Below are 22,395 nucleotides of genomic sequence, written 5' to 3'. Positions count from 1 at the left end.
CCCTGGATTACGTGGGATTTCTAGTAGGCGTTGAGAATGGTATCTCCTCGCAGTACTGGGCAGTAAGAGAGAACCTAAGTGCAAGGTTGGAAGGTGGGCCAAAGAAAATGTGCATGGTCACACTGTGCTATATGGGTATTTGTCAATTAGTAATGCTCAAAGAGAAGCGTAGATGAGGTTGAGCGGAGGGCGTGAGAGACTCCAGTTCTTAGTTCAGTTCAAATCTAGCACACACGATCACAACCTCAGCTTATGGATTCATGTTTGGATTTCGTGGTTATGAGAAGGGGGATTTCACAGGAGGTCATGTTGGTAGGGAGTCTTAAACAGTTAAAAAAATAAGGAGGGGCAGCAATCAAGAATCTCAAGACAGACAAAAGTCTGCGCAGCTGAAGGCCCTGTGCCCAAACTTTCTCAACTTATTCTGCAAAGTTTTGCCTAAGTGTGGCGGTCCTGAGCTTCAAATCGTTAGGCCTGATTTCATTCTCTTAATTATATCTGTTCATCTTCAAGTGCCTTATATGGATAATTGTAATCCCTCTCCCACATCGACCGGAATGACCATGAAAACGCATTCTAGTGTGCTGCCTATGCAAATTCCTTATGCCTGCCAAGGCTTCTTGCCTCTAATTTCTGTATACGCCACCACTTTATTACCACCAGTTCTATTGCTCTTGTAGTCATCCTTAGGTTGGATCTCTTGCCCTTCTTATATTTTGTCAACTCTGAGTAGCAACCCACAGGCCCAACTCTACATGAGACGGAGCGGTTGTCTCAGGAATAGGGCTCAATGTGAGCCCTTAAAGTGGCTTGGTGCTCCCCTTTATGCCTACCCCGCCACCGCCCACCAATATCAGTCCCTTGTCTACTTCACACCATCCCCAGTGTCATCCACATGCTCAGGCTATTGTTAGTTCTCACTCTCTGGACGCCCATTTATTCTGACAACCCACTACATTTGTTTGCCCTTCTGCGACTCTGGTCTTGCTCAGGGAACCTCCATACAAAGCATTCCATTCCTGCCCAGATTCTGATATGAATGCTGAACTACCAAAATTTCAAACAAGAGTCCTTCATATTCACATTTTGTATGCTTCCCATCAACCCAGCGTCTCCTTTCTGTCTCCCTTGACGCTTGAACTCCTTCAGACTCCACAAGGATCTCTTCCCGACTCCCAGGTGGTCAGTTCACTCCCAAGCCAGTATTTCTTATTGGCACCTAGGGGCCATCTGGTTTGCCTGGTGATCTAAGGGGGTTCTCTCTTGTCCTGCAGGCTCTAGATATTATTTGACCTCCATATAGGTTCAGCAGATGGGTTTTGCAGAGTACTTATCTGCATAATGTCTCCATTTGGATGGGAACTCAGTAGTGTGCATCCGCCTGTCCGCCATGCTGGGCCCCTTTTACGTAAGCTGGCTTGCTGCTTGATTCTGGCATTCTTTTCTATTTTTTACAACCCTGGACAGAGGTTACATGTTTAAAAAATAGTGGTATGCAGAACGCTCATGATGTATTTTTCTGCACAGGTGAATTTCTTGCCAGGACCACGCTGCAGACACATCTGGTGCAGAAGACGCCTCCAAGAATAAGTAAATGGCACCAGAGACAGCTGTCAGCAGCAATACGCCGTCTGATATTTCCACAGGTTAGTAAAGCCAGGCTAACAGATAATGAAGTGAACCAAGGAGAAAACCCTCTTCTGGGACATCTCTACCCACATTAATGCACCCACAGAAAGGAAAGCAAGCAGTGGGCCAAAGAAAGAAGGTATTGGTGGGGAGGGTCCAAAAAAGCTTTTTAGGGCCAGGGAAACTATTCAGCTGCAGTAGATATGAAAAAAATATTTGATGGGCAAAACATTCAGAGCAGAGCATTCACGGACAATGCATAGTGCCACACCGCATTTCCCATGCTGGATTTACCTGGAACATTGCATGGCATGCACGCCCTACCAATAATTCAGTCCAGACAGGATGATTTCTTCGAAAAACACTTTGATAGAACTGTATATATGACCAGTTTAGAACACATCAGACTACTTTGAATTGGCATACATGGGCGTGTTATCCCTAACTGACGCCATTGTTTTCTACAGGATTCCAGGCTTTTCACTGGTGTAACTATCTGAAAGCTGAACCCGGATGCAGTCAGCATCTATCACTTCCTGTCCTTCCCCCAGGTACTTCTCATTACATAATGGTATTCTCCCACACTCCCATGTCATCATAATGAGATGTGACCCGTGACCGGCTACATGCAAGAAAGTGTTTTCACAGCCGATTCGTGTCAGTGTTTTTCACCATAGATCGGTACATCTTTTCTTCTTAATTAGTACAGAATTGCAGCCATTTCTTCTATGTTGACGTTATTTATAGTAAATTGCTAAATTATCTCTTATTCCCCTCGAGAATTCTGGAATCTGTTTTTGGTAAAGCTGATCTCTCCGGATTCAATTACATGAACATTCTGGTGTTTATTCTATAATTCGTACATAGCATAGCGTAACCTATTCAATTGTTGTAGCCCAACAAGGCTCCTGCTGTTTTGCTGCACCAAGTAGAAATGGACAGACCAATAACTTATATTAGCCCACTGCAGTAAATCCTGCCAGGTATTCCTGCTAGTATGGGCGGCATCACTGTATGTGATCACTGCCTCGGTCTTCATCCTCACCAAGACAGAGACTCCACCAGCAGAGGTAATCTAATAAAATAATGCTATATTAGTCATAAAAAGATGCACTTGTTATTAACCCTGCGATGAGCATGACAGCCAGAGTGGAACACCGTCTTTTTTTCCGCAGAGGTGCATGTAGACTCGAGCATGGTCTGTTTCTGGATTCCTTCGACATGAACATACTAAGGTGCAGCATGAAGTCTAAGGGTCATTTGAGTACAGCATGACAACGGGGGTGGGAGGGGGGAGGAGGGAGGTTTATATAGGTACCATTTAAGGTTTGCAGTGAGTATAGTGAGGCATCACAGCATGTGTGTACATCCAGGAGGGCTAGGCCCATACCAAATTCTAGGATATCATCTGGTTATGTAAATGATGTTCATTTAGATTCATTTCATGTACATGTATATTACACGAATATCCTAATCGCAGGATTGGTCTGGCACTCCTCAACTTAGTTGGCAGGGTATGCCCAGACGTGGGTCCTTTGCTCACTTTGCCACTGGATTCAAGCTAGCTTGCGCTGATGAGGAGTGTTAACCCCAAATCGGTCCCAGGATGCTTGTTTCCAGTCTAGGGAAGACCTGGCTTGGCAGTTCGGGCTGGACTGTTCCCATGAGGCACAGGGTCAACACTGATTTGCATATAGCTGGGTCTGAACTGAGGGGGCAAAGTAAACTAAAGAATGATGATTAATTCAACCAAGATCTGAGACGGGGAGTGAGTGTCTGAAAAGTTTCAGCGCTCCGTCCATCAGCTCCTTGTGTTTACTGCTCAACTTATGTTTGATACTCCAGCTGTTACACCTTAGATTCTGCACCCGTTCCTGAGCCCCGTTTCGACAGTACACTACAAGATCCAGAAGGCTGTGGGAAGGGGGAGGAGGTTGTGTGCTCTTGTAAACATCACCTGATCTCATCACCTGATCTGAGAGGCGTTTATCTACCACGCCTCTGCCTGCTATCAGTGCTTGACAATCCTTCCTTTCGGATGGACCACGCCTCCCTGCAGCTGCTTCGGTCTACGCCTTGACTGCCTTTGCTTCGTGTAGCTCGTCTGCTACTGGATGTGTGCTTGCCTCGTGTATGTACCACGTTTGGGAAGTTTCTTTCCGCAGTACATAACCTCTGTACTTTGGTGCCTATTTTCCCGTGGCACTGGTGTACACGTATTTCCTTCCACTCTCCCTCTGGGTTTGAACCCGTCGGACGCCCAGCGTTTCATTTGCCGTCCCCGCCTCCTCGCTACCAATTGACTTCGCTGTCCTGCCTTTTTCCTCGGCGGCTCCTCAGTCGGCCGCTTCTGTTTCCTGAACTTTCTCATTTGACGTCAGGGTGTTGTGCGTACTCGGACTTGCTACTCACACGCCCCCAACTTCTCCCGCCACCCTTACTGAGCCAGTTGTGCATTTGGGACCAACAGTGCTGTGATATTAATAACAACTTGTGCCCGGCACCACCTCGAGTGTGAGAGACTTGTGTGTGGCTGTTCTCTTACATTCATTAGGACTTTATACCTGACACCGGAGCAACCGCCAGTCTCGCTCTGTTTGGACTCTGGGACCTCCTATCATCAGAACGCTATTGACTCTAAAGTCTGGACCGCTATCCACAAAGCCATCAGCCCTTCTTTCACGGTGAGTTTGCAACAGCACACATCCAGGGAAAGAGTTCAGGGGCGATTATAGCTACTAGAGATAGGGGGGGGAAAGCGTACACTTGAGCCACCTACATATGCACTTATTTACTGTTTCTCTCTCTTTTCTATAGGAACTCCTCCTGAGACCCTGCTTCCTATTCTCCTCTGCTGCTTGATGGTCCACACTGGCTCTTCTCTCCCAGTGGGGTAGTTTATCTGGTTTGGTTGCACTAACGTACGAGGTGGTGCCCTAGAGGGAGAGTAGAGACCTGTCTTCGCTCCCGTGGTTTGAACTTCTGCCTGGAACCTCGAGTCCTGACAGATTGTCAAGCCCACGAAAATCCCTAACCCCTGAGCGAAGATGGATAACAATGAAATACTGGGTGGGGCCATGGCTGACCCTAACTCAGTGGTAACCATGTCAGAATTAGCTCTGGTGGTAACTAACTTACAACAGGAACTCCAGTCAGTTAAGAATGATAATTTGCGTCTTACTGTAGAATTAAACTCCTTAAGAGACCAACAACGGCCCAGCACCTCAGATGGCGCCGTCAAACAAAAGAAGTCGTACATTCAGCCAGCTCGTTTCCAAATGCCCTCATTAGGGGCTGACTCCAATGTAGGGGTAGTACCTGCACCAGCCCCTGTAAACGTCACGGTTGTGACTCCTCCTCACACTCCTCTGGCCATGCCTGAACGGTACTCCGGAGACAGCCAGAAATTTGCCGTGTTCATGAATCAGTGCCATTTACAATTTTTATGCAGATCTGCTGCCTTTCCTGATGACGCCGCTAAAGTGGCCTTCATCATTTCATACTTATCCGGCAACGCAGCCTTATGGGCAGTTCATTTAGTGGATAACGATGACCCTATTTTGTACGATCTAGCTCGGTTCAAGGACAGCATGAAGAACCTGTTTGCCCGTCATGCCTATATGCAGGCTAGTGACAACGAGTTGTTGGGGTTGAGACAAGGTTCAAAAGATTTGGTGACCTATATCACCACGTTCAATCGGTTGGTAGCCGAAACCCAATGGCCGGAAGAAAAGAGAACGTCTCTGTTTTATAGAGGACTGAGAGACGAGTTGAAGGATATCCTCTCTCAAATTGTCAATCCCCCAGAAGACTGTCCTTCATTCATAGATTTGGTAGTTAAACTGGACCACAGATTAAGTGAGAGGAAAGGAGAACGCACGAAAGGTGACTTTTCCCGTCTCTTGCTGACGCGTGGGGAGAAGAGGGACGTGAAGGAGGGAACAGAACCTATGCAAATAGGGGGAATACGTGGGCCGCTCAGTAAAGAAGAAAAAGAAAAACGACGAAAATTGAATTTGTGTCTATACTGCGGTAAAGCTGGGCACTACGCAAAAGACTGTTTGGCCAAGCCAAAGAACAGCGGAAGACCAGCAGAAAGTAAGAGTAGTCTGTCGGTTCAGGCGGAAAACTAACAGACTTGGAGATACGAGAGACCTATTCTTCAAGTCCGATGAGTCTTTTGGTCTCGTCATATTTAGCCAACACCTCCTTGGTAACTCCTACACATTTAACTATATCTGTAGTATTGGTCTTATCTGCTAGTAACAAGACTCCCTTATCACTCATGCTGGATTCCGGAGCCACGGGTAACTTCCTGGATATAGATTTGGCAAAATCCCTTGGCATAGAGTTCATACCAAAGACTCATCCCGAAACAGTTAAAGCTGTAGATGGTACAGAGCTTTCCTCTGGTAAAATCACTTTCCAAACACAGGCAATGGTGATGGTCTGTGATAACGGTCATACCGAGAACATTCAGTTTGACTTAATAGCAGCTCCTAATTTTGGTGCCATAGTAGGAGTGCCTTGGCTTCAAAAACATAACCCCCTTATTGATTGGGTCACTAGAAAAGTAACTCTACGATCCCCGTATTGTCTTCAACATTGCTATCAGGATACATTCCCTACTACTACCTCTGTTCTCTGTGCTCTCAGTTCTACTGATGACTTCGCGTTACCTGCGGAGTATCGTGAGTTCGCGGCTGTCTTTGATGAAGTTAAGGCGGTGGCTCTTCCGCCTCATAGAGCATTTGATTGCCGCATTGACCTGATTCCAGGGGCAGAACTGCCGGTGAGCCCAGTGTATGCTTTAACTGAACCAGAAAGCAAGTATTTACAGGAATACTTGCAGGATATGTTACAAAAGGGGTTCATTCGCCATTCTACATCCCCTGTTTCCTCCCCACTTTTCTTTATACCTAAGCGGGAAGGCGGGTTGAGAGCCTGCCTGGACTATAGAGCCCTGAATAAGGTAACAGTGAAGAACAAATACCCTCTCCCTCTGATTCCGGGGCTTTTGGATCAAGTTAGGAAGGCTAAGATCTTCACCAAACTTGATTTGAGAGGCGCATACCACCTTATCAGAGTGAAAGAAGGGGACGAATGGAAAACGGCATTCCGCACGAAATTTGGACTCTATGAGTACTGCGTAATGCCGTTTGGCCTTTGCAATGCCCCGGCGGCATTCCAGTATTTTATCAATGAAATACTGAGAGAATACCTCGATGTGTTCGTTATAGTATACATCGACGATATTCTGGTATATTCTCAGAACCCACAAGATCACGTCTCCCATGTAACAAAGGTTCTCCAAAAACTCCAAGACAACCATCTCTTTGCCAAACTCGAAAAATGCCTCTTTCATGTAGAGAAGGTGGACTTTTTAGGCTTTGTGATTTCACCTGCAGGTATCCATATGGATCCCGCAAAAACCAAGGCCATTACACACTGGACCAGTCCTGCCTCCGTTAAGGAGGTACAATCTTTCCTTGGTTTTGCCAATTTTTACAGGCGTTTTATAGACCATTTCTCGGAGCTCATCACACCCATCACCAGACTATTAAAGAAGGGAGTGGTTTTTCAGTGGGATGAGACTGCTGAACGTTCTTTCCAGGCCTTAAAGGATAAGTTCGTTTCGGCCCCAATTCTGAGGCATGCTGATGAATCACAACCTTATTACGTGGAGGCTGATGCTTCTCAATATGCAGTGGGGGGAGTATTGTTGCAAAGAGATCCCTTAACCGGTACGCTCCATCCTGTAGCATACTACTCTAAGACGCTGGCCCCCGCTGAACAAAATTATACGATAGGGGAAAAAGAACTACTCGCTATAAAACTGGCCTTTCAGGAGTGGAGACACTATTTATTGGGTTCACCTCACGTCATAACCATATATTCAGATCATAAGAACCTTCAGTTTTTCAGGTCAGCGAAAGCACTCACACCCCGTCAGATGCGATGGGTGTCCTTCTTTAGTGAGTATGACTTTGTCATTAACTTCAGACCTGGGGCAAAACATGGTAGAGCTGATGCTCTATCGCGCCTAGGAAAGGAATTCAGGTGCACCAGTGATGCACCAGTCCCATTGATACCTGCCAACAAGATAGTGGCTGCGGAGAACAGACAAGAGAGCGTACCCAGTCCTTTTCTTGACAGACTGATTGCAGCATACACCTCCCTCAATATAGAAGAATGGTTACAAGACCCGATGAACACAATTGAAAACTCTTTGTTTTATCACGAAGGCTTGTTGAACATTCCTTCTATGGAGTTACAAAAGGAAATAGTTCAGTGGTGTCATACTCTCCCACTGGCCGGACACCCAGGAAGTGATAAGACACTACACTTGTGCAAAAGGTGGTTTTGGTGGCCCAATATGTCTGTACTCATCCACGAGTTCGTGAAAGCCTGCCCTGTGTGTGCCAGACAAAAATCCCTTCGTGGTGCACCCGCAGGGTTATTACTTCCCTTACCAGTTCCTCAAAGCCCTTGGTCTTCCATCAGTATGGATTTTATAACAGACTTGCCACCATCCCAGGGATTCACTACCGTCTTGGTAGTAGTTGACATGTTTACTAAGATGGCTCATTTCGTACCCCTTAAGAAACTACCCACAGCCAAAGAGTTAATAGACACTTTTATCTCACATGTTATTCGGTTGCATGGCTTGCCCTCCATCATAGTTTCAGACAGGGGTCCACAATTTGTTTCTAAATTCTGGCAGGGTATTTGCACAGCCCTTCATTTAGATCATCGCTTGTCCTCAGCATATCACCCCCAGACAGACGGGCAAACAGAGCGCACTAATCAACAATGGAACAATACCTGAGATGTCTGTTGAGCACCGTCACAGGGGAATGGGTACAAGCACTTCCATTGGCGGAGTTTGCCTATAACAACTCCACTCACTCAGCGTCTAAACTATCCCCCTTTTTCTTTTCCTACGGTTATCATCCCCGTTTCTTGCCTTTGTATCTGCCTCCTTCTGTTGCTCAATTCCCTACAGTAGAAGAACATCATGCCAAGCTCACTAAGATATGGAAACAAGCGATACATGAACTCACAGAGACAAAGGAAAGAATGAAGAGACTAGCAGATACACATAGAAAACCAGCACCAGAATATCAGCCAGGCGATAAGGTATGGTTAGCCACCAAAAACTTAAGATTACCAGGACCACGTAAGTTACAACCCAGATATATAGGGCCCTTTGTGGTACAAACAGTCATCAATCCTGTTGCTTTGAAATTAGAGCTCCCTGGGGAAATGAAGATCCACCCAGTGTTCCACACCTCTTTGCTGAAACCGTATCTAGAGCCCTCATGTACAGAACCACCCCCTCCTCCACTTCTCATTAACGGAGAAGAGGAATACGAAGTTAGGCGTATAGTAGATTCTAGACGGGTCCAGGGAAGATTACAATATTTAGTTGACTGGGTAGGTTATGGCCCAGATGACAGGACCTGGGAACCAGCTGCTCACGTACATGCCCCTACTTTGGTCAGACGCTTTCATGCCTTGAACCCTCGAAAACCCAGACCGGTAAGAAGGCATTTAGGGGGGGAAACTGTTACACCTTAGATTCTGCACCCGTTCCTGAGCCCCGTTTCGACAGTACACTACAAGATCCAGAAGGCTGTGGGAAGGGGGAGGAGGTTGTGTGCTCTTGTAAACATCACCTGATCTCATCACCTGATCTGAGAGGCGTTTATCTACCACGCCTCTGCCTGCTATCAGTGCTTGACAATCCTTCCTTTCGGATGGACCACGCCTCCCTGCAGCTGCTTCGGTCTACGCCTTGACTGCCTTTGCTTCGTGTAGCTCGTCTGCTACTGGATGTGTGCTTGCCTCGTGTATGTACCACGTTTGGGAAGTTTCTTTCCGCAGTACATAACCTCTGTACTTTGGTGCCTATTTTCCCGTGGCACTGGTGTACACGTATTTCCTTCCACTCTCCCTCTGGGTTTGAACCCGTCGGACGCCCAGCGTTTCATTTGCCGTCCCCGCCTCCTCGCTACCAATTGACTTCGCTGTCCTGCCTTTTTCCTCGGCGGCTCCTCAGTCGGCCGCTTCTGTTTCCTGAACTTTCTCATTTGACGTCAGGGTGTTGTGCGTACTCGGACTTGCTACTCACACGCCCCCAACTTCTCCCGCCACCCTTACTGAGCCAGTTGTGCATTTGGGACCAACAGTGCTGTGATATTAATAACAACTTGTGCCCGGCACCACCTCGAGTGTGAGAGACTTGTGTGTGGCTGTTCTCTTACATTCATTAGGACTTTATACCTGACACCGGAGCAACCGCCAGTCTCGCTCTGATTGGACTCTGGGACCTCCTATCATCAGAACGCTATTGACTCTAAAGTCTGGACCGCTATCCACAAAGCCATCAGCCCTTCTTTCACGGTGAGTTTGCAACAGCACACATCCAGGGAAAGAGTTCAGGGGCGATTATAGCTACTAGGGATAGGGGGGGAAAAGCGTACACTTGAGCCACCTACATATGCACTTATTTACTGTTTCTCTCTCTTTTCTATAGGAACTCCTCCTGAGACCCTGCTTCCTATTCTCCTCTGCTGCTTGATGGTCCACACTGGCTCTTCTCTCCCAGTGGGGTAGTTTATCTGGTTTGGTTGCACTAACGAACTAGGTGGTGCCCTAGAGGGAGAGTAGAGACCTGTCTTCGCTCCCGTGGTTTGAACTTCTGCCTGGAACCTCGAGTCCTGACACCAGCATTAAGGTCAGCGATCATATAGTAGCAACTAATCCAAAAGCGCCCAGAACAGTTTTCCTGTGTTTTAAACAATATAGAAACCTTTGAGCCATAAAAATAAATTGAAAAATGATGGAGGAGAAAAAATTTATAGAAATATATTTTACATCTAAGATGGTTCTCATGTTATTAAGTGGTAATAGGTTCCCAATAATTTAAATGAACGGATGCTTGACACAGACTAGTAAAATTCCTCCATTTAAAAAAATATACACGTTAGGGAACTCAATATGCCAAATTAATTAGGGAAGTTTAAATGGTATAAAATGTAATGGAAACTGGGTGAGGGAAAGCTAAACTATGTCGTGGTTTTGTCATATCTCCTGCACTGCCCTGTGATTGGCTGGCCTAACAAAAATAGGACAAGCCAGGAGAATACCATGGTACGTTTCTGATGGACAGTGTATCTGCATGTTCATCTTTAAAGAATAGTTTAAAATCCCATAACTGCTTTTTACCGTAAGGAATTTAACTAAAGGTAGGCACCAGGGGCATACATCAACAACATGGTAAATAAAGATACCCAATATTAAGAAATTAAATGGCACTCATAGTAGAAATGTAAAACAAGAAACAATTAAACTAGTGGGTACCTTTTACAGAATTGAATTTTGCAGTATTCTAGCGAAATAAAAAACAAAAGTTCCCCATAAATATATAAACCAATAAAATTATTTTGTTCATAGTGAGAGTAAATCTGTAGTTTTCCCTTTCAGAAACACCAAATAATGCAGTTGAATGAAGTCACCGATTCATGATTTTCCACTACAGTTTGATTAATGTACTCAAGTTTTGTATATTACCTATGGGGTCCACCCATATCCCCATAATGCTTTGTGGGATGTCCACATTCACTTTATCCAGAGCTGGATCCTCAAATGCAATCTCATGATGAACAACCTTGGCCAGGGCTCTGGATGCAGCCTCGTTACCATCCAGGATGACGCGTAGGAGGTCTGCAGTCTCTTGCTCGGTAGGACAAACTTTTACAATGATCTTTTCTCCTTAAAAATGAAGAAACAAATAACATATATAGTTGAAGTGCAAGATGGGTATTATATGATTGCTTTTGCCTAAGATAATCGTATATGCATAAAGGATTTCTTAAAGCAGATTTCAGGGAGCATTAATTTTAGGAGAGATGGACAAAGGAGGAAATGCTAAATTTCACACGCCTGTATGTTACCAGAATTTTCAAGATTTCTGAAGTGTTTTGATAATTGCAAAGCTTTCCGCAATATGTTTTAAAAAAATAAATACATTTTAAAACAGATTTTATTGGCATTTGGTTCATATTACATTCAAGTGAGCATTCGTCAAAACATTTACATGTTTATATGGTTGCGTTGCATTGCTCTTCCTCTTTTCTGTTTTAATGTCTTTGCAAAAGAAACTGTTCAACATGTTAAACCGGTTCTAATTCTCAATCTCCTCCTCTGCCCTCCCCCTGAGCGAGTCGCTTAATCCTCAGTGTATAGTTTCCAGCGGAGTGTGTTTGCTTCTTCATCTATCTGTTCTGTCTGTGTCTGGGGGTTGTGTTTGGCGAGGTCCTCTCAGCCCTCGTCGTATCTTATATCCTAAGTGTCCCCATCTCATTGTCCCTTCACTGTGGTGGCCAATTTGGTGGATCATCTGTGGTTTCATCTAGGACCAGTGTCTGTAGGTCATCAACTAGTCTCCCCCAGGCTCTTGCTGTTTCCAGGTCCCCTATGCCTCTGTTTGCTGCTCTCAGAAAGATTCTATTTTCTTCGTCTGCCCACTTCTCCAGTTCCCTTTTCCAACTCACTATTCAAAGACTTCTCGCCACTTTCCAATTCTTCGTAATCTCCCTTTTTGCTAGTACACATGTTAAGTCTTGAAACCTCCCAGTGACCTTTGTCTTAGCCGTGTGCGGAAACCAGTGTAGTATACAGTGGCTTGGCGTATGTGGTACCTCCTTATCTATTGTGTTCTCAACTACTGTTAGTGCCTCCTCCCAGAATCCCCTCAGGCCCGGGCAGTCCCACAGCATGTGAAGAATGTTTGCCTCTCTGTCCCCGCATCTTGGGCATGCCGCCTCCTCCGTTTGGAAGTAGCGCCTGATTCTGGCTGGTGTAAGCTATGCCCTATGGAGTATGTAATAGTTAATGAGCTTGAATCTTGCGTTTTTAGATACCTTCAAGGTGTGCTCTACAATGGCGTCCCAGTCTTTTTCTATGATTGGTACCCCTAAGTCCTCGTCCCATTGTGTTCTCAGTCGCTCCATGGGTTTCTGAGCGTCCCGTCTGATGGTACCATAGATGCAGGAGACCGTCTTTATCCTACCTGCAGAAAGGACCACATATCTGCAACAGTCCAGTGCTCTGGGTTATGTCGCTCCCGTAACCCAATTCTTCCGGAACGCTGTCGCAACGGCTCTATGTAGTACGAAATGTCCCTGCGGGAGGTCAAACTCATCTCGGAGTTCCTCAAATGGGAGCATCTGGGATTCCCTAAAGAGGTCCCCGACCGCTTGTAGCGCCTCTTTCTTCCAGTCATACCGTCCAGCCCAGTTCCCCTATGCGGTAAAAGGCGGAGCATTCTATAGGTGTGTCTGGGGAGTAGGGGACCCTGCGACCCGTCCTTTGTAGCCATCTCGCCCAGCACCGCGTGATTATTGTCTCCTCAACCGTCCTCCAGCGTGGTCCCTGTTTCAGCCTTAGTTGTATTCTTGTTAGACCAGGGGGCTCTGGGGCAAAAGGTGATTGGATTCTGTCTGGGGTTCTACTGTCCGCCAGCCATTTCACAAACCACTGCAGTTGTGCTGCAAGATAGTAAGCCTCAAGGTCGGGGACTGCCAGCCCCCCTGTGGATGTGAAGCGTTGCATCGTGGCCAGGGCTACTCGTCTACAGCCTGTCCCCCATAGGCATGTTATATTCTCTGAGTTTAGGTAACGGAATGTTGCACTAGGTAGCCATAACGGAAGTGTTCTGAATATATATAGCAGGCGCGGTAACGCCACCATTTTTAGGAGGGCTTCTCTGCCTGTCACCGACAGGGGCAGAGAGCCCCAAAAGTCCATGGAGGAGCGGAGTGCTCTTATTCCCCTTCCCACGTCGCCCTCTACCAAGTCCGCAGTGTTGTGATATATCGTCACCCCCTAAGTACTCCAGACAGGTGGGTTCCCATTGCAGGGTTCCCGGCCCCTCTGGAGGGCATCTATCTTGTGTCACTGGAAATACCCTAGATTTTGGCCAGTTTACTCGCAGCCTTGAAAGAGTGCCAAATTCTTCCAACATATCCTTGGCCCCCTGCAAGTCCCTCCCTGTATTTTGTAGGAAAAGGAGTAGGTCGTCTACATTGAGTGCAATGCGATGATAAGTGTCTTTGATCAGCAACCCCGCATAGTCCTGTCCTGGCCCAGCATGCTAGTGGTTCCATAGACAGTGCGAACAGCAGAGGGGACAATGGGCACCCCTGCCTAGTCCCCCTCTCTACCCTCAGGCTCTGGGAGATATCTTTCCTCGACCGCACCCTGGCCCTGGGGTGCGCGTACAGCAGCTTTACCCATCCCACAAAGCACTCGCCTAGGCCCATCGCATCTAGGACTTTTATAGAGGTATTGCCATTCTAGGCTATCAAAGGCTTTTTCGATATTGACTGCAAATATTGAAGCCTAGTCTTTGGCATAGCCCTACGCTCCCATTATAACCATGAGGCGCCTGATGTTAATTGCAGTGTTCCTATGTGGAATTAACCTCGCCTGGTCCGCGTGTACTAGCCGGGGCATGTATGGTAGCAGTTTGTTCGCTATGATTTTGCTCAATATTTTATAGTCCATGTTCACCATGGACAACGGCCTCTACGCTGTTCTGTCGTGGGCCGGTTTTCTGGGTTTGAGTATAGGAATTATTAGGGCTTCCTTCGTGGTGCTGGGCAGCAGTTGCAGCTCTCTTGCTGTCTGATACATCGTGACCAGCTTAGGAGCTAGTTCCTCAATGTATGTCAAGTAGAACTCTGCAGGAAGTCAATCTGTCCCTGGCGTTTTGTTGCGCGCCATATGCTTACTGGCAACTTTCAACTCCTGTAGGGAGATGTCCGCCTCGAAGTCCTCCGCCTCTTCAGGTTCCAGTCGAGGTAGTTCTAGCTCATCTAGGTACTCTCCCAATGACTCACCATTGCCCTCAAAGGCACTACTGGTGTAATATCTGGTGAAGATGTCATTAATACCCCCTTGTGTATATTGTCTGCTCCCCGCTTCATCCTCTAGTTCTACTATCGGTGACCCCCTGTTATTTGGGTTGGCAAGTCACGCCAGAAAAGAGCCTGACTTGTCGTATTCCGCATGTGTGCGGTCCAGATATTGCTTGTAGTCAAAACTCCACAGCCTCTCCGTCTGGCGTGGCACTGTCTCTCACGCTTCTAGGAGCGCATCCTGCATTTCAGGACGCTCCGGCCTTTTCTGCTCTAACTGTCTAAGCTCCCTTTCAGCTGTTAGGACTTCTGCTGTCAGTGTGCGTCCAACCTCTGTCACCTCTGCTTTACAGTACCTCGTATAGTTATATTAAAGGCATCCCATTCCAGAAACGAAGAGGTTGCCGTCCCTTCGTTTTCTTGGAAATACAGTGTAACTTTTTCCCTAATACCCTCCTTAAAGACCTGATCCTTCAGCGTCTCAGGGTGTAGTCCCCAAGTAGGGATGGCCGGTGCGGGGCTTGCCCAATAGAGGCCCAGTAATGTGGGGTTTTGATATGATATCGACCTAGCCAGGTACTCAGCATTGCCTACCTGTCCATGTATGTCCGGGGTGCATAGGAATGTGTCCAGTCGCGTGTGTACGTCACGTGTCGGCGAGAAAAATGAATAATCCTTATCCTGGGGGTGCAGGGTCCTCTAAGAGTCCACCAGCCCCCAATGTCTCTGCCAGTCACCGAATGCCCGCGCATGTTGGACCGTTGGGGAGTCCGGTAATGGAGGGTGTGATCTATAAAAGTCGGTGTCGCTATAGCATTGAAGCCTCCGCCTATGAGCACTGCGGATGTCAGGTATGGGGCTAGCTGTCGTGATAGTCACCCCAGGAATTGTGTTTGGTCCACATTTGGGGCATTGACACTTATAATGCTCACTTCTCTATCATCCAGCCTCCCTTGCAGCGCTACATACCTGCCCTCGGGGTCTATTAGCTTACTAGTTTCCTGGAAGGGAACTTCCACCCTCACCCAGATCATAACACCCTGGCATAGGCAGAGTATGTAGTGTAGAATGTTTGTCCCGCCAACTCTTCTGAGGGTTGGCCCTCCTTAGCTGTGAGGTGGGTTTCTTGGAAAAGTGCAATTTGCACCCCCCTTCTGTTGAGGTAAGAGAAGACTTTATACCTTTTGACCACTGTATGCATGCCCCGTATATTTCAGGTTAAGCACTTATACTTTATATAATTCGCCATATCTGTTTCCCGTCTTCTTTCTTCCATCCCCCGCCCCATCCCTCCTTCCACATAGATCTGATGGTTCAGCCTACATCTGCTGGAATGAGTATGCAATGCCACCTGTGATATCCCGTCCCAAAATTCCACAACATTATAACAGGTTCCCCAACGCCCCTTCCCCAGTACAAGTAGGTGGCACCCTCTCATCCAAACTAGTAGTCCGAGTTCCTGGGCTATCGTCCGCAAAGTTAGGGGGGTGAGTCCAGTGATACTGGTGGAGCATCTGCCCGCCAGCCCACTGCCCAGCTCCAGCATAACAGTAGTTTAACTGTGTGTCCCAATGCCTCTCTCTTGCTTTCCCCCTCTCTGGAACCCTCCAACCTGCATCTTCAAATGATTTTGTCTGCCGTTCTGGGCATCACGATGGGGAGCTCATTGCTCAGCGCCTCTGAGATGTTTGAGTCCTGTTCAGAGCTCGAGTCCGTTCCTGACCTGCCAGCTTCTGAGTTTTCTCGGGTGGTTTCCTTCCCTCTGATCAGTGCCACTACTTGCACGGCTTGTCGCCTCTCCATTTGTGTCTCCGCTTGTGTTGGTGCCAGTATGCCTCTTCTGGCTTCCTTGCTGCGAGATCGTCTGTGTCGGCCTCCCTGGCGTCTTCGATCGTAGCCGGCGATACTCCTTGGTGCTGCTCCAGCCAGTTCCATGCTTTCTGTGGATAAGTGAAGAATTCTGTTCCATCCGGGGTGGACATGCGCATTTTCTCCGGACATTGCATTGCGTACTTGTACTCCAGTTGTTGGAGTTTGGCTTTGACACTCAGGAAGGAGCTCCGTTGTTGCTGAACATCCTTGGAGAAATCCGGGAATAGGCGCACTACCACATTGTTGACTTTTATTTCTCCTTTCCGCTAAGCTTGCGCCAATATGTGATCTCTGTTGCGGTAGTGTAGCATCCTCGCCATCACCGGTTGTGGTGGCGCCCCTGGTGCTGGCGGTCTTTCCTGGGACATGGTGCACTCTCTCTAGAGCATTAAATGGTAAACGTCCCTCTGGTGCAACCGTCGTGCGGAGCCACCCCTTCAGGTACCCCAACATATCCGTTCCTTCTATTTTCTTATGGGTGGCCAGTCACTCTAATGTTGCTACTTCATGAGCGATTTTCGGCATCTTCTGCCCTGAGTTCCAGCACTCCCACCTTCGACTCCAGACCCTCAAGTTGTGCTTTCATTTCTGTGAGTGCCGGGCCGCCCTCAGAGATTTGGCGTTCATTTGTTGTGACTCTTTCTGTGAGCTGCCTGTGGTCATCAAGTAGCAACCGCAAATCCGCCCCTATCGAGTCAATTTTGGTCTCGAGCCTCTCACTAGAGGCATTGATGGCCTGAAGGATATCCTGTAGGGTCGGGCTCTCAGGAGTACTCATCGAGGGGGAATGCGTACCACTCTCCTTTGGAGGCATGTCAGTCTGCACATCGTCCTTTCTCTTCTGCTTGGTCTGTTTCCCCATTTTTCTCCTGTTATGTTTAAGGGTGTCCTGCTTTTCTTAGGTGGGGGTAGATCTGTTTCCCCCCCTTGGGGAGCGCTCAGTGCCGTAGCAACTGCGCTCATGATATGCCTTGTGCCTCCAATTGCAGCTCAAAGTGGCTTGGGCCCTACCGTTCTTTGCCATAGACTGAGCTGCCTTTACCATGCACTGCGGCCTGTCTTTGGGAAATGCTCTTTGGCCTCAGAAGCAGACCGTGTTTGGTAGCCTGCAGTCTCTTGTCTGGGTTGAGGAAGGAAGCATCCTGCTCTATTTTCGCCTCCTTGTGTCACTATCCTGGGAGTGAAGCGCTGTTATGTTATGTTATGTTAAAGCTGATTTATAGAGTGCACGATCACCAACCGGTTTCTTGGCGCTAAAGGAGGACGGCAGCAGTTACAAAATAGAGAGTGGGTTTTCAATTGTACGCCTGGGTGAATAGCCAGGTCTTAAGTAATTTCCTGAACTTGGTGTAGGATTCGGTGGAACGCAGATTTGGGGGAAGGGAGTTCCAGAACTGTGGGGCCAAGGTCGTATATCTAAGACTTCCATGTTTTTTTCGTTTAAAAGAAGGGAAGACCAGCAAGTTTTTATTTGAAGAACGTAGGTCGCGAGAGGGGATGTACCACTGTATATTGGAGGCGATGAAAACAGGCCCGCGTCCTGAAAGGGCTTTATAGATGATACAGCCCAACTTAAACAGACAGAGTTGGAATAAAGGAAGCCAATGAAGGATTTACAGCAATGGACTCACATGACAATGTTTAGGCTGACCAAAGATGAGCCTGGCGGCCTGATTCTGGACCAGTTGCAGCCGATGTAACTGGTAGGCAGGTATGCCAGTATACAGAGAGTTTGCCTAGTCAATATGCCAGATGACCAAGGCAAGAACCACTTGGGTCAGAGCTGCGGTTGAAAGGAATCTGCTGATTTTCCGAATTCTGCAGAGATGGAAGATGGCGCTCTCCGCGGCTCCCCTCTTTGGGTGACCAGGTATAAGGTAGGCGGACACAGACCAAGCTTTGAGCACCCGCCGCTTCGCGGCAGCTGGTTTGTGGCCCAGTCCTTCCTGCCAACTGACTCCTTGTCTACAGTACCGCTGGCGGTTCCCCTGAGGATCAGCCGGCCCCTTGTTTGTTTCAGGCGCACCACTGGCCCCGGTGCAGCTTCCACTTTATGACCCCCTACCTCAGGCGCCTATGATGTGGGAAGGGGGCCAGTGTGGTACTTGTCTGCTCCTTGCTGGCTACGGGCGCACCTCTGGGCCCGGTACAGCTTTTTCCTCGCGGTTCCTTGCCTCAGGTGTCCAGGATTTGGGAAAGGGGCCCCCGACCCTCTCCCCGTGCTGGCGACGTTGCCAATGCTCTCGCTGACGCTCCGCTCCTTCGCGGCGATCGGCCTGCCGCTGCGCCAGTCTTCTCGTTGCTTATCAGCTGTCCATGCGCTGTTTGTGCGAGGCCGACTTGTCCCGCCGTATCGCCGCTGCGCCTCCTCAGTGGCAGAGTGTGGCCAGTGCGGCCACAATATCGGAGAGGTGTACCGTGCCGGTGGGTGCCACCATTTTGCTTGTGTGTGCTCTTCTCCCACTGCTTACGCTTTCTCTGCGGTTTTCTTGGCCCCTTGCTTGCTGTGATCGCGCATCTGGCCCCAATACAGCTCCTTCCCCGTGGCTTGCTGCTTCATGCACTCAGGATTTGGGAAAGGGGCCCGGCCCTCTCTCCATAGAGGCGGCATTGCCGGAGATCTCTCTGACACTCCGCTTCTCCGCGGCGATCGGCCCGCTGTGGCTCCGGCCCCCTCGCTGCTTACCGGCTGTCCTTGCGCGGTTTGTTCGAGGCCGGCTTGTCCCGTCGCGTCTTCTAAGCGCCTCCTCAGCGCCAATGTGTGGCGAGTGCGCCCACCATGTTGGAGGGGTTTACAGTACTGGTAGGCGCTGCCATTTTGCCTGTGTGCCTCTCCCACCTCTCACGCTTTCTCTGCGATTTTCTCGGCGCGATGTCGTCTCTGGGGGGTCCGCGAGGGCTCCCTTCTGCTCCTGGGATGAAGGGCTATAACTGCCGCCCGTTTTATTCCCCGTGAGCAGTCAGGCTGGGTCCGAGCAGAGGCCGACTGGATGGCGCTCGCAAGCCCTGCCGCTTACTCCAGCGGCGTACAGGCCACGCTCCCCAAAGCTTTCCGCAAAATGTTTCTAAGTACCAGTCAGTGTTCAGGATTCGACAAGATGGATCAATTCATACTGCTATGCTGACCTCCTCTAACAATAGCCATACTACTCAGCAAGACGTATATCCAGAAGTGATTATATAGCAACAATACATTTTTTACCTCAAAGCGTATTTATGATAACTAGTAACTCTAGATTGCAATGAATTAGCTGATATTTTAAATATGAAGTGAATTACCTGCCAATATAAACCAGCTATCAGCTCTCCAAGTCAGTTAAGCAGGCGAGCAGATAGTTAGAAACTCACACAACTGAAATAAGGAGTTTTCTGATGGTTAGTATATTCTTTTGAACCTGTAACTACAGGCACATACACACTATAGTGATCAGTTACCAAATACTGCTATATCGAAGCATTGCCCGTACAAACGTACCCTTATTCCTTCTTTTAGAAATGAAGCATATCATTCAGTTATAGGAGTAATCGAAGTATTGTATGATTCACTAAGCTTTTTTCCATGAGTAGATGTGGCCCGATTCACTAAGCTTTTTTCCATGAGTAGATGTGGCCCGATTCACTAAGCTTTTTTTCTGTTAATAGGTGTGACATTCTACTCAGATAAAGGAGTGACAATTAGATTTGAATTAAGCTGCATTAACTCCCAAAGAAAACTTAGTTAATCAAACACAGTGGGCCTGATTTAGCGTTTGGCGGAGAGGGTACTGTTTATGATCCCCATCTTTTTTTAAAATAATTAATTAATTCAGTAGTACAGTACATTACAAGTGTATAATGACAAGATCACGGACATAACCACAATGTAAAAACACACTTGTTCACTAGGCAAGAGAAACAAATCGATGAACATCCGAAAATATACATTACTCAGAATGAAATCGAAAAACACAATATTGCAATGTAGGGGAACGGACAACAGGTTTTGATGGGCTAACATTGTGAAATACCACAAAGTATTGTTCGAATATTACAAATGGAGGCTGCAATAGCCATTGATTACAAAGTAAGCTGCACTACAATAGCACAGAACAATATCCATTGAGGTCACTAAGACATACCATAAAGATGCATGAAGCATTAATTTCATAGGGTGCTGCAACATTAGTCATTGTACACCACACCAGTAAGGCTGCAAGGGACAGCAGACCACTATCCCTGACACAACATTTCAAAATGAATGTTTTTTAAAGCTGCTCGATTTCCTTCAGGGAAACAGGGCTGCTTTTTAAAATAATACTTTCCATTTTGAAAAGCTTTAATGGCAGATGGCAGTGGTCCCATATACAACTGCCTACTCCCTCTGAAGTTGCCTCTCTAATTCCCCTTTGTGCCCTTTGTGCCACTCGCTTTTATGCATCAGTCACCACTCCAAGTTGGCAGTCGGTAGCTGAATGAGAAACACATTAGCACCACACTTGTTGATTATCTGGAATCCAACAACTTGCTACATGATTCTCAAACAGGCTTTCGTCCTCAGCTTGGGACAGAGACGGCCCTACTAGCAGTAATGGAGGAGGCAAGGAGGCTACTGGCCCAGGGAGGCACAGCGGCAATCATCCTCCTGGACCTCAGTGCCGCTTTTGACACTGTTAACCATAACATCTTGTCTCATCGTCTCAAAAACATGGGAGTGACAGGCACGGCACTAACCTGGTTCCAGTCCTTCCTTAGTGATCGCTTCTTCCAAATCTTTGAAGGAGATGTGGTGTCCAACTGGTTGCCTCTTAGCTGTGGGGTTCCTCAGGGCTTTGCCCTGAGCCTTACGCTATTTAATATCTACCTGAGTCCCCTGGCGGAGATTGTCCATCCATTCGGCATTAAGATCATCACCTATGCAGATGACACTCAGCTCGTAGTGGCATTAAATAACTCAGAGGGGTCGTATAGCACCCTAGGTCCTTGCTTACAGGCGGTGGCCGAGTGGATGGAACTCTCGTGCCTTAAGCTCAACGGGATGGAACTCTCGTGCCTTAAGCTCAACGGGGACAAAACCGAGATTATGTTCCTGGGCAACCCTCATCCTTCCATTCCTTCTATCCCTGCTCCCCTATGGCCAGTCTGTCTTGGACCTGGACCCAGTTCCAAAGGCACAGATCAAGAGCCTTGGCATGTGGCTTGATAGTTCCCTCAATTTTAACCACCAGCACACTAAGCTCTCAGCCACTTGTTACAGCCTGATGAGAATGCTGCGGAAAATAATTCCCCTCCTTCCCTTCCAGGCAAGGATAATGGTACAGGCCCTCATACTCTCCCGCCTTGATTACGGGAATGCCCTATACCTGGGAGCTCCCCAATTCACCATCCATAAACTGCAAATAATTCAGAACTGCGCTGCCCATTAACTTCTCCAGATGCCCCGGAGGCAATCTGCCAAACCAGCACTGAGGAGCCTTCACTGGCTCCCAATTTCAGCCAGGATACAGTTCAAAGCCATGTGCCGGGCCCACAGAGCTATGTGGAAAACTGGCCCGGTCACCACCCACTCACTTGTCACTCCATATCACCCTTCCAGAAATCTTCGTTCCAGCTCCTCTTTTCTGGCCACTCCAAAGAAAATACGAAGATCTAGATGGGGCGGACGCTCCTTTTCGTTTAATGTACCAAAACTCGGGAATACGCTTCCCTCTACTTTACGGAAGGAAAAAAATCTGCTGGCCTTCCGTAAACTTCTAAAAATTCCCCTCTTCAAGACATCGCTCTAACGTCTCGGCTCGTCTGCCTGTTCTGTCTGCAGCGCTGGGAGGCCTCAGAGTAGTCATGCGGTATACAAATACAATTTCATTCATTCATTCATTCATCAATGGTTTGCAACTGGAATTATGGTTGCAAAAGACTTATACATAGCTAGCTTGTTGATTCGCAATTTGGAAGCAACAGCCCTTACAGGACCTTTCCAAATTTGATTTGG

General features: G+C 47.7%; 1 protein-coding gene across 2 annotated transcripts in view; it reads right to left on the bottom strand.

Annotated features, from left to right (window-relative positions):
- INPP1 (inositol polyphosphate-1-phosphatase) overlaps positions 1-22,395 on the bottom strand; it is a 134,856-nt gene that overhangs the window by 13,703 nt on the left and 98,758 nt on the right. For both annotated transcript variants that reach the window (XM_085648809.1, XM_085648808.1), the window contains one exon: positions 11,206-11,406. In XM_085648809.1, coding sequence (XP_085504935.1) covers positions 11,206-11,406 — 201 coding nt within the window. The remainder of the gene's footprint in view (positions 1-11,205; positions 11,407-22,395) is intronic.

The sequence above is a fragment of the Triturus cristatus genome, chromosome 3_2 (genome assembly GCF_964204655.1).
Source record: "Triturus cristatus chromosome 3_2, aTriCri1.1, whole genome shotgun sequence".
Lineage (NCBI taxonomy): Eukaryota > Metazoa > Chordata > Amphibia > Caudata > Salamandridae > Triturus > Triturus cristatus.
The sequence above is the reverse complement of the archived record's forward strand: the minus strand, read 5'-3'. Positions and strand labels throughout refer to the sequence as shown.